Source organism: Cygnus atratus, chromosome 25 (genome assembly GCF_013377495.2).
Source record: "Cygnus atratus isolate AKBS03 ecotype Queensland, Australia chromosome 25, CAtr_DNAZoo_HiC_assembly, whole genome shotgun sequence".
Lineage (NCBI taxonomy): Eukaryota > Metazoa > Chordata > Aves > Anseriformes > Anatidae > Cygnus > Cygnus atratus.
The window spans coordinates 204,460-219,867 of NC_066386.1; the positions used below are offsets into that span (position 1 = coordinate 204,460).

At 47.9% G+C, this 15,408-nt stretch overlaps 1 protein-coding gene across 1 annotated transcript; it reads left to right on the top strand.

The window, feature by feature from the left end:
* Window positions 1-1,352: 1,352 nt before the first annotated feature.
* Window positions 1,353-2,994, top strand: HOXB13 (homeobox B13). Its single transcript, XM_035571469.2, has 2 exons — window positions 1,353-1,953; window positions 2,741-2,994. The coding sequence occupies exons 1-2, from the start codon at window positions 1,353-1,355 to the stop codon at window positions 2,992-2,994; spliced, it is 855 nt and encodes a 284-aa protein (XP_035427362.2).
* Window positions 2,995-15,408: the final 12,414 nt, after the last annotated feature.

Sequence of the window (15,408 nt, forward strand, 5' to 3'; positions counted from 1 at the left end):
TGATTTGGTGGCCTAAAGACATGACAGAAGGAGCAGTTTTTCTATAATTTGTCAATAAGCAAGGAGAAAATCTCGATTTCTTGAGTTGATCTCTTTGCGAGAAGGAAACGATGCAGAAACACGGCATGAACTCAACTGTTATTTGAGTAACTGTGGTGAAAGTTTCCACCTGACAAAGGCCTTTGGGAGAAAAACAGAAACAGGAGGGAGAAATGAGGCTGTGTGTGTTTGTACTGTGTGTACAGCTGATGAAAAATGCATGTACCCAAAAGACTTATTAATAAGCACTTATGCACAGGCCTCATCGTATTTACTCCAAACTTTTCCATGCTGATGTAATCCCTTACCTCTACATCCGTCTGTCTTTACCTCTTCTGCCTGTCTCTCCACCTGCCTGTTACTCCGGGGCCCAAAGGGGTCTCTGTATTATTTTTCCACCCTCTTTTCAAAACTCTTTCCCTTTGAGCTACTTACCTGGGATCCATACTGACCTACAGACCAGGCCCAGTTCCACGCCAGCACTGTGCAAAGAGGCAATAGCTGTGTGCAAGGAGATTTTTTTTTCCCACTCTTTGCAGTTATTTTTCTTTCCTCTCCTTGTTTTTTTTTTATTTTTATTTTTATTTTTTTGTCTGCATGGGAAAGATTGGGGTGCATATGTGTGACGATGGGACACAATCCCTGAGCATGAGTGGAGAGCAAGGCAGGGGCAGAGGGGAAGCCCTGTCCCACGGCAGTGCCGGTTCTCCACAGCCTCACAGAGAGCAAAGCTGAGGGCCCAAAGGGGTCCTCAGGTATCCCCAAGTCAGGCCGGATTTTTTGCAAAGGCAGAAACCCTCGGACCTGTGTGGGAAGAAGGGGAGACATCGCTGAAAGATGGCTTTAGTCTGAGCCTGTATTTTTTTTCCAGGACTGCTCCCTCTCACTGTTTTCGATCCTCCCTCTCCCCCCCCCCCCAACTTAATTCGTCCCTCTACTTTTTTTTTGGGGGGGGGACATGATGCAAGAGGCACCTCCTGTGTACCCACCTGTCACGTGCTTGGGGGGTTCCTCCCTCCTCCTTCTATTGCAATAAAAGTATTTTCGCTATTTCTGCAGCCAGGGTTTATTAGGACTGGAGGGGTTAGGGGGAGGTGTTTTTGTTTTTTTTTTTTTCCTTCCTTCTCCGTCCTTTTTCCCCCGAGCAGCAGCCAATGAGGCAGGCCCTGGCCATTGCGTCAGGACAGCCCGGCGGGGAAAGGCAGCTCTCGGCAGCTCACAGCCTTTTAAAAAGATCTGGGGACCCCCCTCGGACAGCTCCCGGGTGCTGTCGAGCAGCTTCTCCCCATGCCCCATCCCCCGCGCCTCCCCGCATGCAGCCTCCGGAGCCCCGCGCCCCCTCGGGCCTCGAGGGGCTCCTGGCAGCCGGGGGCTTCGCAGGCGGCCAAGGCAGGGGCCTGCCCCCCGCCCCGGCTCTCGGCGGCCCTTCGCCTCCCCCCGGGATGAACCCCAGCTACCCGGCGGAGGAGCCGGCCAAGCCGTGCCTGGCCGCCCCGCCGGGCCCCGCCGCCCCGCCGGGCCCCGCCGCCTCCGCCCCGCTGCCCTACGGATACTTCGGCAGCGGCTACTACTCCTGCCGCGTCGCCCGCAGCGCCCTCAAAACTGGCCCGGCCCAGGGCCCCTTCACCCCCGAGAAGTACCTGGACCCCCCCGCGAGCAGCGAGGACTTCCAGAGCCGCCCCGCGGAGTTCGCCTTCTACCCCAGCTACGGGGCCCCCTACCAGCCCGTCGCCGGGTACCTGGACGTGTCGGTGGTGCCGGCGCTGGGCGGCCCCGGGGAGGCACGGCATGAGACGCTGCTGCCCGTGGACGGTTACCACCAGCCGTGGGCTCTGGGCGGCAGCTGGAGCGGCCAGATGTGCTGCCCCAAAGAGCAGGGCCAGGCTGGGTACCTCCTGAAATCCGCCTTTGCAGGTAAAGTCCCTGGGCTGGAGCTGCGGAGGGGCTGGGAGAGGGGAGGTGTGGGGTGCTCTCCGTGCGTGCGGGTAGTTGGGATCACAGCTTCAAATAACCTCCTGGGGAGCTGCTACTGCAGCTCCAGTAAAGCTTGTTCGTGAGCAATTCCACTCTAGTCGGTAGGCAGGCTTCAAAACCAGCAATTTAGATTAACACTGCTCTTTGCAACTCATCGCCCTCTCAGAACGGAGGCAATCGGTGATACAGTCCGGGTTCAGGAACGATCCGGGTAGCTGGGGGCCAGCCGCAGTCCGCAAGCAACGGGACGGAGCTGGTTTAAAGGCTGGGTGTACGTGGTCCTGAGAATAGGGGGGCCATGCCCATGCCCCACGTCCGCTGCCCATGCCACGGCGGTGGGAGTGAACTTGCCCCGGCCCTGCTCGGCCGTTCACCGGCCCCGCGTTACGCGCTGAACCCGCGGAGCGAGTACGCGTTGAATCAGCGCACGTCGTATCAGCTCTCTCACGTCGGTTGCTGTTACGTGGAGTCTTGTCCCCTTCCCCCTCCCCCAAAAAACAGTCAGATATGAATACATTTAGCGAAGAAAAAAGCTGACTTCCATTAGGAAAGAAATTGTCAGGAGACAGAGAGGCTCGAGGGAAGAAATGGGGAAGCAGGGAAAAGGTGCTGCTGCTGTGAGGAAAAGCCGGTGGGAGAGGGGTGCCGGGGGTGAAGGGGTGGGGATGCCCGCCCACCGACCCCCCGGGCCCTGGCATCACTCAGACCCGTCTCTCCCTGCGCCCAGACGCCACCACGCAGCTACCCTCCGACGGCTGCTCCTTCCGCCGGGGACGCAAGAAGAGGGTCCCCTACAGCAAGGGGCAGCTGAAGGAGCTGGAGAAGGAGTACGCCAGCAGCAAATTCATCACCCGTGACAAAAGGAGGAAGATCTCCGCTGCCACCAACCTCACAGAGAGACAGATTACCATCTGGTTCCAGAACAGGCGGGTGAAAGAGAAGAAAGTCGTCGCCAAAATCAAAAGCAGCAGCACTCCGTGAGGACACGGCCACCCCGCACCGCAGCCCCGAAGAGTCCCAGCCTGCAAGGGGACTTCGGCTCCTTCAGCGGCGAGAGCAAGCGGCGCCCGGGGCGGGCCGCACCATCCCCGCCGCCCGGTGCAGCTCGGGGCGCTGGGCACCGCTCGGCTCTGTTCCCGAGGAGTTAAACCCAGCCTCCAATGAGGGCAACTTAAGAAGATGCAACGTTCCTGCCCGGTCTGCACGCAGAGGGCCCTCTCGTCTTACAACGTCGCTATAGACATCGTGCTCTCCGTCTTACCGCTTTTGTTTGAACTGCATCCTCAGAGCGCTCAAAAAAAATAATTAATTGTTTTAATTAACCCCAAACACGCAACTTCTGTCTCGCCTCCGTGCAGGAGCGGGCTGACCGGGGCGGAGGGGTGGGGGATTTCACAAGGAATTTGGTCTTTAGAGAAGAAAAGCTGTACTTAGAGCGTAAAAATAAAATTTCCTTAATTGCAGGCAGAAGTATCAAAATGTGTGTGTATACTCCAGGTGTGTTACATAGAAACACACGTGATTTTTTTCTTATTGGTATAAACGTGCGGTTTTGCGTGAATGCACAGTACATGTGTACAACATGTACACATAGACATACATTTATGAAGGCACGTAATAGGTTTTGTGCTGTTATATATAAAATATACATATAGGTATGCACATATATAGGATTATGCATTATTTTACCTTTTATCGTATATGATATTGGTGTTCGTGTGTTTATATATACCCAGATACCCAAACGTATGCACGTATATACATGCAATATAGTAACCATCTGTGTGGATATAAATATATATACACGTGTTTGTATACGCACATATATACATACACTTACAAGTATGTTCCTGAATATATTTTGATACAGGTAAATGCAATTCGTAAAATTTCATAGATGGTTTCGTTTGTGCATATATACGTATATTTGTATCCACATTTTCCTTCTCTTAATAATGCAGAATTATAGCGATACGTTTCATAGCATGTCTGAGATAACCTTCGTATATTACTGAATAATATTGTTTAATATTAAGAAACTTTGTGATCGTTTACAACAGCATAAATAGGGTGGAAGTACTCAAACATGCTCTCTTCTCTGCACTTGTATATTACGGCTTCGGGGAAGGGCTCGGTGCACGATTGCAAACCACGTACAGAATCTGTTCAACATCTCGGTGTTTAAAGGCAGCGGAGTGTTGCCTTGGAGAGTCCCCGCAGCAGCGTCGTGTTTAAGTCTGCCTGTAAACCCCAAAACAGCCTCTGAAAGGACGAATAAACTTCAAAACACCGTTACCACAACCCGCGTTTATTTTTATTTTTTTAATTTTTCCTGCCTTTTCTTTCACAGATTCGGAGCATTAAGCCGCAGCGTGCCCTAATTAATGGCTATTTTAGGCAGCGATTTCGCCCGTTTCCAATAACGCATGTATTAAATATTGCAGGCAGGGGCAGGCGCAGGCTCCCACCAGGTCCCTGGCGGGGAACAAGCTGGGGCCGGCCGCGCTCTCCCCGTTTTTGCGCGTTCCCCCCCGGTGTTTTCGCCCCGAGCCCCGCTGGGGGGGGGGGGGGGGGGCGGACACGGGCCGGCGCCCCTCCGCCGTGACGTCACGGGGAGCGAGGCGGGGGAGCCAATGGCACGCGGGGCAGCCCGGCCCCGGCCCCGGCTCTGGCACGGCAAAATAAAGGTGAAAAAGGAGCAAAACGGGTGAGACGGACGGCGGGGGCGCGGAAACGTTCGGGGAACGCCGCGGAGACACGAAGGCTTCTGCGCTCGGCTGTAACGCTCCTCGGGCTTCGGACAGGGGCGCAGGCGCTGTCGTGCGGGGACCGACTACACTTCGCTCTTCCCCATCCAGATTCTGCTCCGAATTGCTCTGTTTTGAACCAGTTGGGACATTCTGCTTTTTGTTTTGTTCTGTTTTGTTTTGTTTTGTTTTAAATTTGTTTTCCAGTTTCTGGCTGGGAGGGAGGGTCGGAGGTTCACCGACTCGCGGCTGCACCCTCCGTTCCCGCCACTCTGGAAAGCGTCTCGAAGGGTTTGTTCTGCTTTCCTGAACGTGCTGCTTGATGAGAATCTCAAAAGTATCTTTTTCTTTAAGCCTGTATGACCGGTAATGAATCTCTAGCCCTGATTTCCATGCCTCTGTAGGGGCCGTACAGAAGCGGCTTTAGCCGATAAGAAGTCCCTCGGATATTCCCCCAAAAAAAACAAATAATACGATAAAACAAAAAAGAAATCCGTCTGTGATCTCCAACGGCCTGTACCTGCGAGTGACTTCAAAAGAAACCAGGTCTACTCAAGGGTTTGGAAATGGATTATCCTCTTAAAGTGCCCCTCTATTACAAGTTAAGGGTTAATCATTTTACAGACATGTTTCTTTTTCCCATTCTTTTTTACAGACGGGCTCTTTCACTGATGTCCCAAAACGTGCACTGGAACGTCTGGAAATGTGGTGGGTGGACCCCAGACACCTCCAGCCCCGTTAGGATTGCTACCTCCCCCTCCTCCTGGGGAAGTGGGCTGAGAGTGGGAGACATGACTCCCCCCCCCAATCCCTGTCCTCCGCTCCGGCTCCGAATCCGAGGCGGAAAATGCAGATGGGAAGGGGAGGAGGGAAGTCTCGGGGAGAGCTGTAAAACCTTTACGCGGTGGCCTCAGCAAAAGGCAAGAAAGTCCTAACATTCTCGTAAAACTCCGGGAAGGAGCCGCTGCCGGGGCCAGGTGAAGGCTCCCGGCCCCCTCCCTTTGCCATTGAACTTGAAAATCAGAAAACCTGGGGCAGAGCAACCCCAAAACCGGGGCAGAGCAGCCCTAGGAGGTCCAGGGTGGGCGGGGGCCTCAGGTATGGTTTTAGTAAGAGCGCTGGTTTTAAAACACGGTTATTGGAGAAGCGCCCTCATCCACCGGCCCGCCCGCCCCAAGGTGCTTCTCAGCAGGTGAGGTGTGCCGGGCCCGGTTCCGCAGGGTCTGCGAGTATGGCATCCTTCTGCTTCCCCTTCCCCTTCCCCTTCCCTCTTTTTTTTTTTTTTTTTTTTTTTGGTCAGTCAAATTAAAATGTAACACAGATACACCCATGAACAAGCAAAAGATAGAAATTGTGGGGAAACGTCTTCCAAGTCCTTCCTTCATGCCTCCTCCTCTTTCCCCCAGCCTTTGACTCCTTTCTTTTGTTCAAGTTCATTCCCATTGCACAAAGTGTCTGGACTTTTTTTTTTTTTTTTCCCCTTCAAAGGATTTTGTCATTGAACTTGAGCCCACGTTGTAAACATTCTTGGGTCTTACAAGCATCTTGATGAGATGTCATTAACAAGGACCTCAGACTGCTCTGTGCATTTCCCTGCTTCTCCTTTATGCAGCTCATAACAGAATCCTATCTAAACCTCATGACAGAATTAAAGGTGCATTTTTTATATCCTGACTCCTTTTCTTTCCTAATCTGAGTCCAAAAATAAAATACAATATAAAAGGAATCTCCGGGATTTCTGAGTCTCTCTTTCTTCCCCCATCTCTCTGTCTCTCTTTCCTATTTTGTACAGTTTTTCAAACACGAAGACGATGTGACTTCCTAGGGAGTGTGCCGCTGTACACCATCATGCAGTTTTACACCTGTACACAAACCAGGAAATTTTTCATTGTAGTTACACCCAATAAAAATAAGATAAAACTCTTTATTACAAAGCAGTGTCAGGAAATGTCTTTTAGATAAATTATATCGTTACACTCTGTACAAAAGCAAAATATTACTAAATTTATACTGGAATCAGCTTTATCCTTCTCCGTTAGATGACAATTGCCTTATATAAAAGAAAATAAGATGAAACAGGTTTATTGTCTGCAAGCAAACTCACCAATGATGAGTCTCACGCCACTGTGGAAGAGCCACTGCGATAAAATATTTCCTAAACAGCTACTAAACCTCTCTTCTCGTTAGAGTTCTTGCTCTAATGTACAGAAGCTGGCTTCCAAGTGAGAAATATTTCGATTTTTCAAGCTGAAATTCAATATAGTCATGGTTTTTGAATTGGTTTTTGTTAAACAGCGCTCAAAACCATTTCATTCCCACCGAAGAGAGCCGTGTGCTGAATGTTAATGTACACTTTAGGACTGTGAAATATATGCATTATAGATCCATGTACGATTTTCTGTTGCAATAAAAAAGAGGAGAAAAGGGGGCTCTTTTTGATTCCTTTGAAGCACAACCTTTTCTTTATTTCTGCCAGCTCCACAGCATGATGGCCAAACACATTTTTTGCTGTAAAGGGCGAGAGATGAACAAGCAGGAAACCTTGTCTCCACTGTCCATTTGCATTTCGCCGCATGTCCGCGGAAGAGCGCGAGGGAAGCACAGTGCTCGGGAAGGCGGCTCCGCGCCTGCGGCCGCTCCGCGCTCAGGCTGCACCACCGCCTTCACCGAATCGCCGCCGGTTTGGGTGCAGGCGGGACCGCAGTGCAAGAAAGAGGCGATTCCTGCCGCTCTCGGCCGTCCTGCAGGGCGGGAGGAGAAACCCGAGCCCGGCGGAGAGCCGAGGGCGAGAAGCCCGGTTTATTCTTTTCGCACCGCAAACGTTTTCTCCGATCTAACGGGAACGTGGGATCCCAGCTCGCCGGGAGCGGCTGCGGCCCCGAGGCTGGAAAAAAATCACTTTTGAAGCAGAATTTTACACAGAAAGAGTAGAGCCCTAGTTGTGTCTGCGCTCACCTTACACGTGTCTCCCGTCCCTTTGAACAAAACAGCTTTGTCCATTATATGTAGGTTTTCGTTTGGTTGATTTTAATCTTTAAGTCCCAAGGCTAGCAGAGATTTTATTATTGTGATGATTATTATTATTTATTAATTATTATGAGAACACGCCCATTTGCTTTTATTTTTATTAGCAAGAAAGAAAACCTTTCTTAACAGCCACAAGAAGGGTAATAACTAATGAAGAAAAATATGTAGAAATCAGTGCATCAGTTAGTATGACACTACAGTTTTTGTTGTTGTTTTGCACGGAGAAGGGAAAGAAAATCCCGGCTGTGCTTATCTTCAGTTTCATAAAGCAACAAAAGCAACCAAATGAAAGGATCTGTTGCATTATCATCAGGTAAATGAAATGCAGGAGATTAATCATGCTTAAGACTAGGCAGCTTTCAAGCACCTTGTGGGACATGGGGCTTCTAGCATTGTCCTCTAGCACCCATGCAGCTGCAATCGTCATGGTAAATGTGGCTGTAAATAACCAAGGCTGCTGGGACAGTCATTGCTTACCTGAAGTGCTGTTGGCAGGCAAAAGAGAGGAGAAAAGCATTTCTGGCTTGGAAAATTCCAGTAGGAAAAGGCTACCTGGAAGAAATCTGCTACTGAAAAAAGTTGTCTTTAATCCACTAAAATAGCTATACGCCTTCATCCTGCCCAACCCCCAACAAATTAGTGAAGTGCTTTAAATTTCCTTTGACTTTAGCAGTCCCTGGGTCAAGTACCTGCATAAACATTCACATCTGCACACTAAGCCCAGAACCCACTTTTTAAAAAGTTTATCAGAAACAAAAGCATTGCATATTTTCCTAAGAAAAAAATAGAGACAGAGTAAGAATGCCAGAGACAAAACAAAAAACAACACATTTTGGTTTTCAGCACTTTATTACATGAAACAGGAGAGATGAGAAGTGAAACGTCGTTAAATTATGTTAAATACCATTTTTCCTGTACTGAGAAAGTTTTGAAAGCACTGGGGCTCATTCGGTGATGAGCTCTGGAAGCAACAGCTTTCAGCAATGGAAGTTCTTTAAAATGGGGGACATTTTGAGAGCAACACGTGCAACCAGAACAGGGCATGACAGAGATCTGCAGACACTGCATGACTAACTGAGTCACTATTACTCACCTACCATTTCCAATCAGTCTAGATTGCACCTCAGTTTCGGATGAAATTTCTGAGCAGCCCAGCCTTTGTCCAAGTTAGAAGGTCTAAATATGCACTAAAAAGTGAGGAGTTGTGAGAGGTAAAACTCATTTGGCCTTGATGAGGTCAAGGGTGAGCCTTTCTTTCTGTCATGTGGCCTTGGTGCAGCATGTCCCTCCAGCTCTCTCTTTAAGCTCCAGGCTTATGTTGATGTGAAAAAAACTGCTATTTTGCTGAAGTTCACCAGCAAAATTCTGCAGTCTCCTGCATCGGTTTAAGTTCAAAGCAACCTCTCCAGGTTTAGTGCAGAGGAGACTGGGAACATCATTTCATGCACATTTGCAAGCAAAGAAGTAGAGCCTTTTTGCAGCACGAAAATTATGATAGCTTCTCCTATTTGTCAGTCCACAACATCTCTTGGTTTACATTGCTGAAACACTGACCTAATAACGCTGCAGCTCCACTGAGGGTGGAGTTGGTGCTTCTTTCAGTGCAAACAGAGGTGCTTCTTTCAGGCAACAGAGGTTTTCTCCTACAATTAAATTCTCTCTTCTCTCCATCTGTCCTGTGCAAGCAGTGGCCTGTTAAGGCAATGTCTTTCAGATGGACAAGAGATTAGTGACCTGCAGTAGCCAAAGTAGCATATGCCCATGTGTTTTTCCATATGTGCACCCAGAAACAATCCCCACAGACCTGTGAAGATGAGACGAAGCCAGACAGTTGAGAAAGAGGTGGAAATTCATGACTTCGTATTTTTATTCACCAAGAAAATTTGTCTTGGTATAAGATGAGGAATTTGATCACGATTTTGGGTTGTTCAGAAACGTGGAACAAAGGAACATAAGACAGGATGAACTCCATGAAGGTCAAGGAGTCTGATGTATTTAGAACATGCTGGAACCTACTGCCTGTGAGCCAGTCTGTATAGTACACTAGCAGCAAGTCCAGCGCCCTCAGATATGCTGTGTGGTACAAGATCTTTTTGTGCTGGGGGTTTCCAAGCAGTAACTGTCCTTCCTGCCCCTCCTCCCTCCAACACTAACTTCCCCCCCTCTGAACTTGAAAGGCTTCACAGCAAACAGGTTGCAATCCACAGTGTACTGGCTCCAGTGGAACAGGCAGTTGAGCAGGGCTAGCCACTGGGACCATTTGCTGGGCTATTGCTTCTACTGGTGTCAAACAAACACAAAGTGCAGATCAGCTGTTGGGTCAAACGCATTTACTGGCCCATGTTTTCAGGTCTACAGTATTCCTAAAGCATCTGTGTGAAATCTTGGATGCTTGTGCTGAGAGTATACAAGTTACTGATTGAGAACACAGCATGCAAACAGCCTGAATGTTTTTGGCTTACGGATATTTTTTTGGAATTCAATACACCACCAGTACCTTCACCTATATGTAAAAAAAACAAAACAAAACAAAAAAAAAACCACAGTGACAGAGAATTTAATCATTAGAAACAATATGTAAACTGATGTGCTTGATTAAATTTAACAATGTGTGTTAAGCCATAAAGGCCAGTGCTGAGTTAGAAGAGACAGGCAGGTGCTTCTTGTTAAAATTCTTCTCTTGAATTACATGGCAGGTTAGGGTGAATTTCCTGTCATTTGAAGGATCACCCTGCTTGCAACATCCATCCATCTACACTTAGATTTTATAATAGTCAATTTTAAAACAGTACTTAACATCTCCATATTTCTTAAACATTTCAAATACTGACATTTTTCTTTTCTTTGTCAGCTTATCCCAGATTTCAAAATATTTTCCTGAAAAAGATCTGATTCTTAATTATAAAGCTCTGAACAATTATTTTGTTCTTATTTCTCACTCCAAGAAGTCAAGCATCAGAATCCAGCACTGACATAGCTTCAGCATATTTTTCCAAAACCCAAGGAAGTAAATTTCCAGTCTCCAGTATTTCACAGCAGCATGCTTGCCCAGCCCTGGTCCCTTCTTCTCCATGAGAGGAGGAATGACAGTTAAAAGAGAAAGTGCTTTTATGTAAACAGGGAAGCAAACACTGTGGTGTTGCAGCTCCTCAGACATAAGGTTTTTGCAAGCAAAGGAAGGTCAGTAGTGATTTTATGGCAATCCTTGGCTAAAGTATGTTACCATCTCTGGTAAGGCCTCCTGTTTTTCTGTTCCAGTTTTCATGAAACCCTTTCTCCTTAATCCTGAATAACTTGTAACTTACAAGGGTTTTCAAAGAAACATGAAAGTTTGTACACAGCAGCAAACATGCCACAGGTACAGAGTCTCTTGAATAGACCACAGAACTGGCATCTAAATAAATGTTTACATAAAAATCACACACCTTAGTCTTTATGATACCTTACGGCTCTGTCTGCAGTCTGTCCAGGTGCTCCAAGGCTAGGGTCATTTATGTGCATCCTGCTCTCACAAACAGCCTATTGCACTTCTAGGGGGAAGCATAAGCCTGGCCATGGCACCTGAGAACAGACCCAGACACTTGCCTGTCCAGATGGACTGGGCATGGCTGGATCCAAGAACACTGCTGCCCTCTGCTCCATTAGCAGGTGAGGAGGGTGTTGATGAGTCCCCCAGGGTGGGAATCTTTGTGGGGACTTTCAGAGGAATACCTCAGGGAAATTAGTACTTGTTTTTGATGGCAATCAAAAAGATTCTGATCTCAGTCTTATCACTTTGTTCTCATTACCAAATAAGCTTATCCTCTACAATGACTCAGTTCAGTACAAATGAAAAAAGGACAAAGCTCATTCCTACAGGGATGCACAGTCCTGGTTCCAAGTGGAAATGGCAAATCAGGATTAATAAATCGTTCTTCATGCCCTATTAGTCCCTAAGTCTGGATAGCTCACTGTAAAGTGTAAGAGCACTTTACCTTACACTTATGTTTATTCTGCTTTACCCCTTCAGTCTCAATTTGGCTGCATTTTGAACAACTGGCATCTGGGACTCACAGTAGTCCTAGCCCATCTGCATGGTGTTGTCCATGCACTGAGCAAAGCCCCCATCATTGTAAGTCTGTGGAGATGGTATTTTTTAACTCAAACCATTTAGCTATCCTCAAATTTTTCACTTCTGTTTTCTCACTTGCTCTGCTTTTGTTGCCGAATCTAATGCTGAGCTTATGTCTGAGATGCTGATGTTGGGACACCAGCCACCCCATTTCCTGTCTTTCTCCCAAGCTCCCCATCATCATCAGTCCATAAAGGATGTGAAATCTGCAGTGAGATTCCAGGGCTCATAGGCTCCATTCCTGCTAATGCAGCTCTATTCATTGCCAATCCCATGTCCTTTCTTGGAGTGCTTTTGGCAGTCTTTTCCTACATCTGTGCTCAACCGTCATTCAGACACATTCCACTAAACCTAGGGTTACACAAAAGCATGAAACAATGTGAGATGTACAAAGCAGAAATGGAAACACACTGTTTTTTTTTTGGTATTTGATCACAACCCACCACTGCCAGCACCTTCCTCTATGTTACGTATCTTTAAACTTCACAGAGAGGTAAAGTAGGTGAGCTAAGAAATCTCCTTAATGTAATAGTTGGAGTTTTTGGACTTGAAGTGATTTTATTTTTCAAAATATTTCCCAAAATCAAGCTTGTTCTTTCAAAATCAAGCTCTTCCCCACCCAAGTTTTAGAAGAAAAGGGTCTGAGATTCCTCAAAGACAAAAATAAATGTAGTCTGTCTTTGTTCTCAGCATGAATTCAAACCCTAAGGCTGAGTGTTCTTAAAAGATGTATCCCAAGATTTGGTTTGCATTTGGTTTACAGCTTTTGCTTGAAAGGAATTAATGTATTTCTGAAGACCCAAGAGGCCAGTGGTTGGGGTACTATCCGGGGTACTTGAGAGATTTGAGTTGTACTTTGGGCTTTACCATGATCTCTAAATTTATTCCCAGTTCTTACAGCCATTGTAAAATACTCAGAGATCTCCACGGAACTCAGCTATATAAGGGCCAATATCATTTATAGTTTAAGTTGCAAAGAGAACCTCCCAAATCTGCCCAGTGTCTATCTTGGCTGCCAGCAGCAGGCCAGACACACAGCGAACTCTGGCAAACCTGTGGGGTCCTCCAGCTTGTCTGACAGCAGAGTTCATAAAAAAGTCTGAAAAGATGCTTTGTGAACAGGAGGCATTTCTCTCTCTCTCTCTCTCTCTCTCTTTTTTTTTTCCCCTTTGCTGCAATGTCAGATGCAGGTGGGAGAGTAAGTGGATATCAAAATTCTCTCAAGAAATTTGTGGACACCAGTTCTCTGTTCTCTCCCCTCACACTCCTATAAGTCTCTACCACTCTGGGACACTTCTCACACTTGCTGCTCACTTCACCATCAAGCCCTTCATCGCCCATTGAGAGCAGAAGGGCCTCGGGCACAGCAGAGCCCCAAGGGGAGGGGTGGAGCTGGGCCGAGTTCTCCCAAACCCACCCCAAAGGCTCGTGCCTCCTCCCAGGCCGGTGGTGCTCTCAGGAAGCGTAATTCAATCCAGTAATGCTTTGGGTATAAATCAGGATCCTTTCCCCGTCAGAGAGCCCGTGTGTGCAGGGACTGACAGAAGTGGGGTTTTGACAGCACCGGGGCAACCCTTTTGCCGGGGTGTGTGTGCTCCAGGGGGGAGCCGGGGTCCCACCCGCAGGGACAAAGCTGCCGAGAAACAACCGGCCGCAGAAGCGAGCCCTTCCCATCACGAACCCGGACCCCCTCTTCCCCCCCGCCGCGGTTCAATTTGCTGCGTGCCAGAGGGGAAATTTATCGCCGCCTGAACAAGAGCACCGTTTTTTTGGCGAAAACCTCTGGCTAAGCGACATTCCCAGATTCAAGCCCCTTCCGGAGAGGCCGCCGCAGCGTTTTGCAGTAAATCTGCCCGGTATTTCGGTTTCCAAAGGATCGCAAGCAGCTTCCCCGCCGCCACCCCCCTCCGCTCTGCTGTCCGCGGCCGCGTTCGGAGAACGCAGAAAGGCAAAGCCGGGGGGGCTTTGGCCGTGGAAGGAGCCGGGGGAGGAAGAGGGGGGGGATGCCGCATATGACCGATTAATAAAGGAAATAAGGCTCGTGCCCGAGCACCTTGGGTGCAGTCCCCGGCCCGTGCCTTGTCCGACGGCCGAGCCAGGGCTGGCGGGCGAGGGGGCAGCGGCGGCCCCGGCAAAAAGACCTGAAAAAACCTCGGAGAAGCGGTTGAGGGCAGCAGCCGGCCAGGAATGAACGGGAAAGGTTTGGGTGCAGGCGCAATGTGTAATCTCTGCCGGGTGGTGGGCTGGGGTCCTCCGGACTGGGCTGCCCGGTTTTCTTTCTGGCTTTTCCTCCAGCAGCACGGACGGCAGACGGCGATAAACGAGACGGAGCTCGAGGTCTTCCCCAGCCCGTCGTTTTTCTCCCGGTAGTTTTCCTCGCTGGAGCCGATAAAAGTCATGGCCGTAAATACGAGCGTTTGCCTTGGATCTCTCAGCGCGCTGGGTGGAGGTCACTCAGCACACGGGGCTGGGAGACGGTGTCTTCTTCCACCTCCTAAACAGCCTGGTGAACGTTTAGAAGCACAGAAATCACACGATTTCATTTTCTTTTCCAATAAAATAAAGGAATAAAGGCAAAAAAAACACCAAACAAGTTTCAGCAAAATCCCTGATTTATTATAAAAGCGAAACTCGCAAATTGAGCCAGTTTAAATTTTATTTCTGAAAACAGCAACTGCGTAATGCATAACCCCCGTCCCAGAAAAACACAACTTAAAGCCCCACCTGCCATCCTGCCATTTTGTTCACACACCTTTCAAATCTGTATGCCAAAATTGTCTGTAGGCTGAAGTGGGAAGCAGCGGTGTGGCTTCGTCACATTGCTGGTTGCTTCTTGTGCACGGTTGCAAATCCTCTATAAAAACAAACAAACAAACAAACAAAAACCACTCCTCTCAATTTCTGTTCTTTTCATTTTAATTTTCTTTGGGTACTTTTTTTTTTCTTTTTCTTTTTTTTTACGTGCACACATAACAAATAATAAGGAGGCATTTCAAAGGAAGCTCAGAGACGTGTCCTTCTCACAGGGGTAACAATTTCACAAAACACTCCTATGTTTCAGCCTTGAAAATATTTCCATAAAAATAATCGTACTCACTCTGTAGAAAACGTTGCACTAATTCCCACATAATCACTATTTTCCTTCCAGAATCAGAAATCAACCTCTTCTTACATACAGAGTTTTTAGGCTACAGATAATTACTTGTCTCTATTTGCAGTTACACTTCCCACAGTGTGAATTAAATTATCCATACTGATTCCGTGTGTGTAAGGCTTTCCTTTGCCAGCTGTCTGACTGAGGTAGAGTAAAGGTAATGGGGTGCATGCAGTTAAAAAACAATAGGAAGGTGTAACTCATAGTAAGAAAGGTCCTGCAGCCCCAAGTTTCACAAGGAAAAGTGAGGATGGTAAGTGAAATGTGAAGCAGATCTGAAATCATGCTGTAATATCTCATGTTGCCACTTTGCATCATCCTCAATTCCCATTTTGGAGAAAGTTGGCATTATATCT

Coding starts and splice junctions, on each gene's coding strand:
- HOXB13 (XM_035571469.2), top strand. CDS start 1,353: ATGCAGCCTCCGGAGCCCCGCGCCCCCTCGGGCCTCGAGGGGCTCCTG. Junction 1,954..2,740: donor CCTGAAATCCGCCTTTGCAG/GTAAAGTCCCTG, acceptor CCCTGCGCCCAG/ACGCCACCACGCAGCTACCC.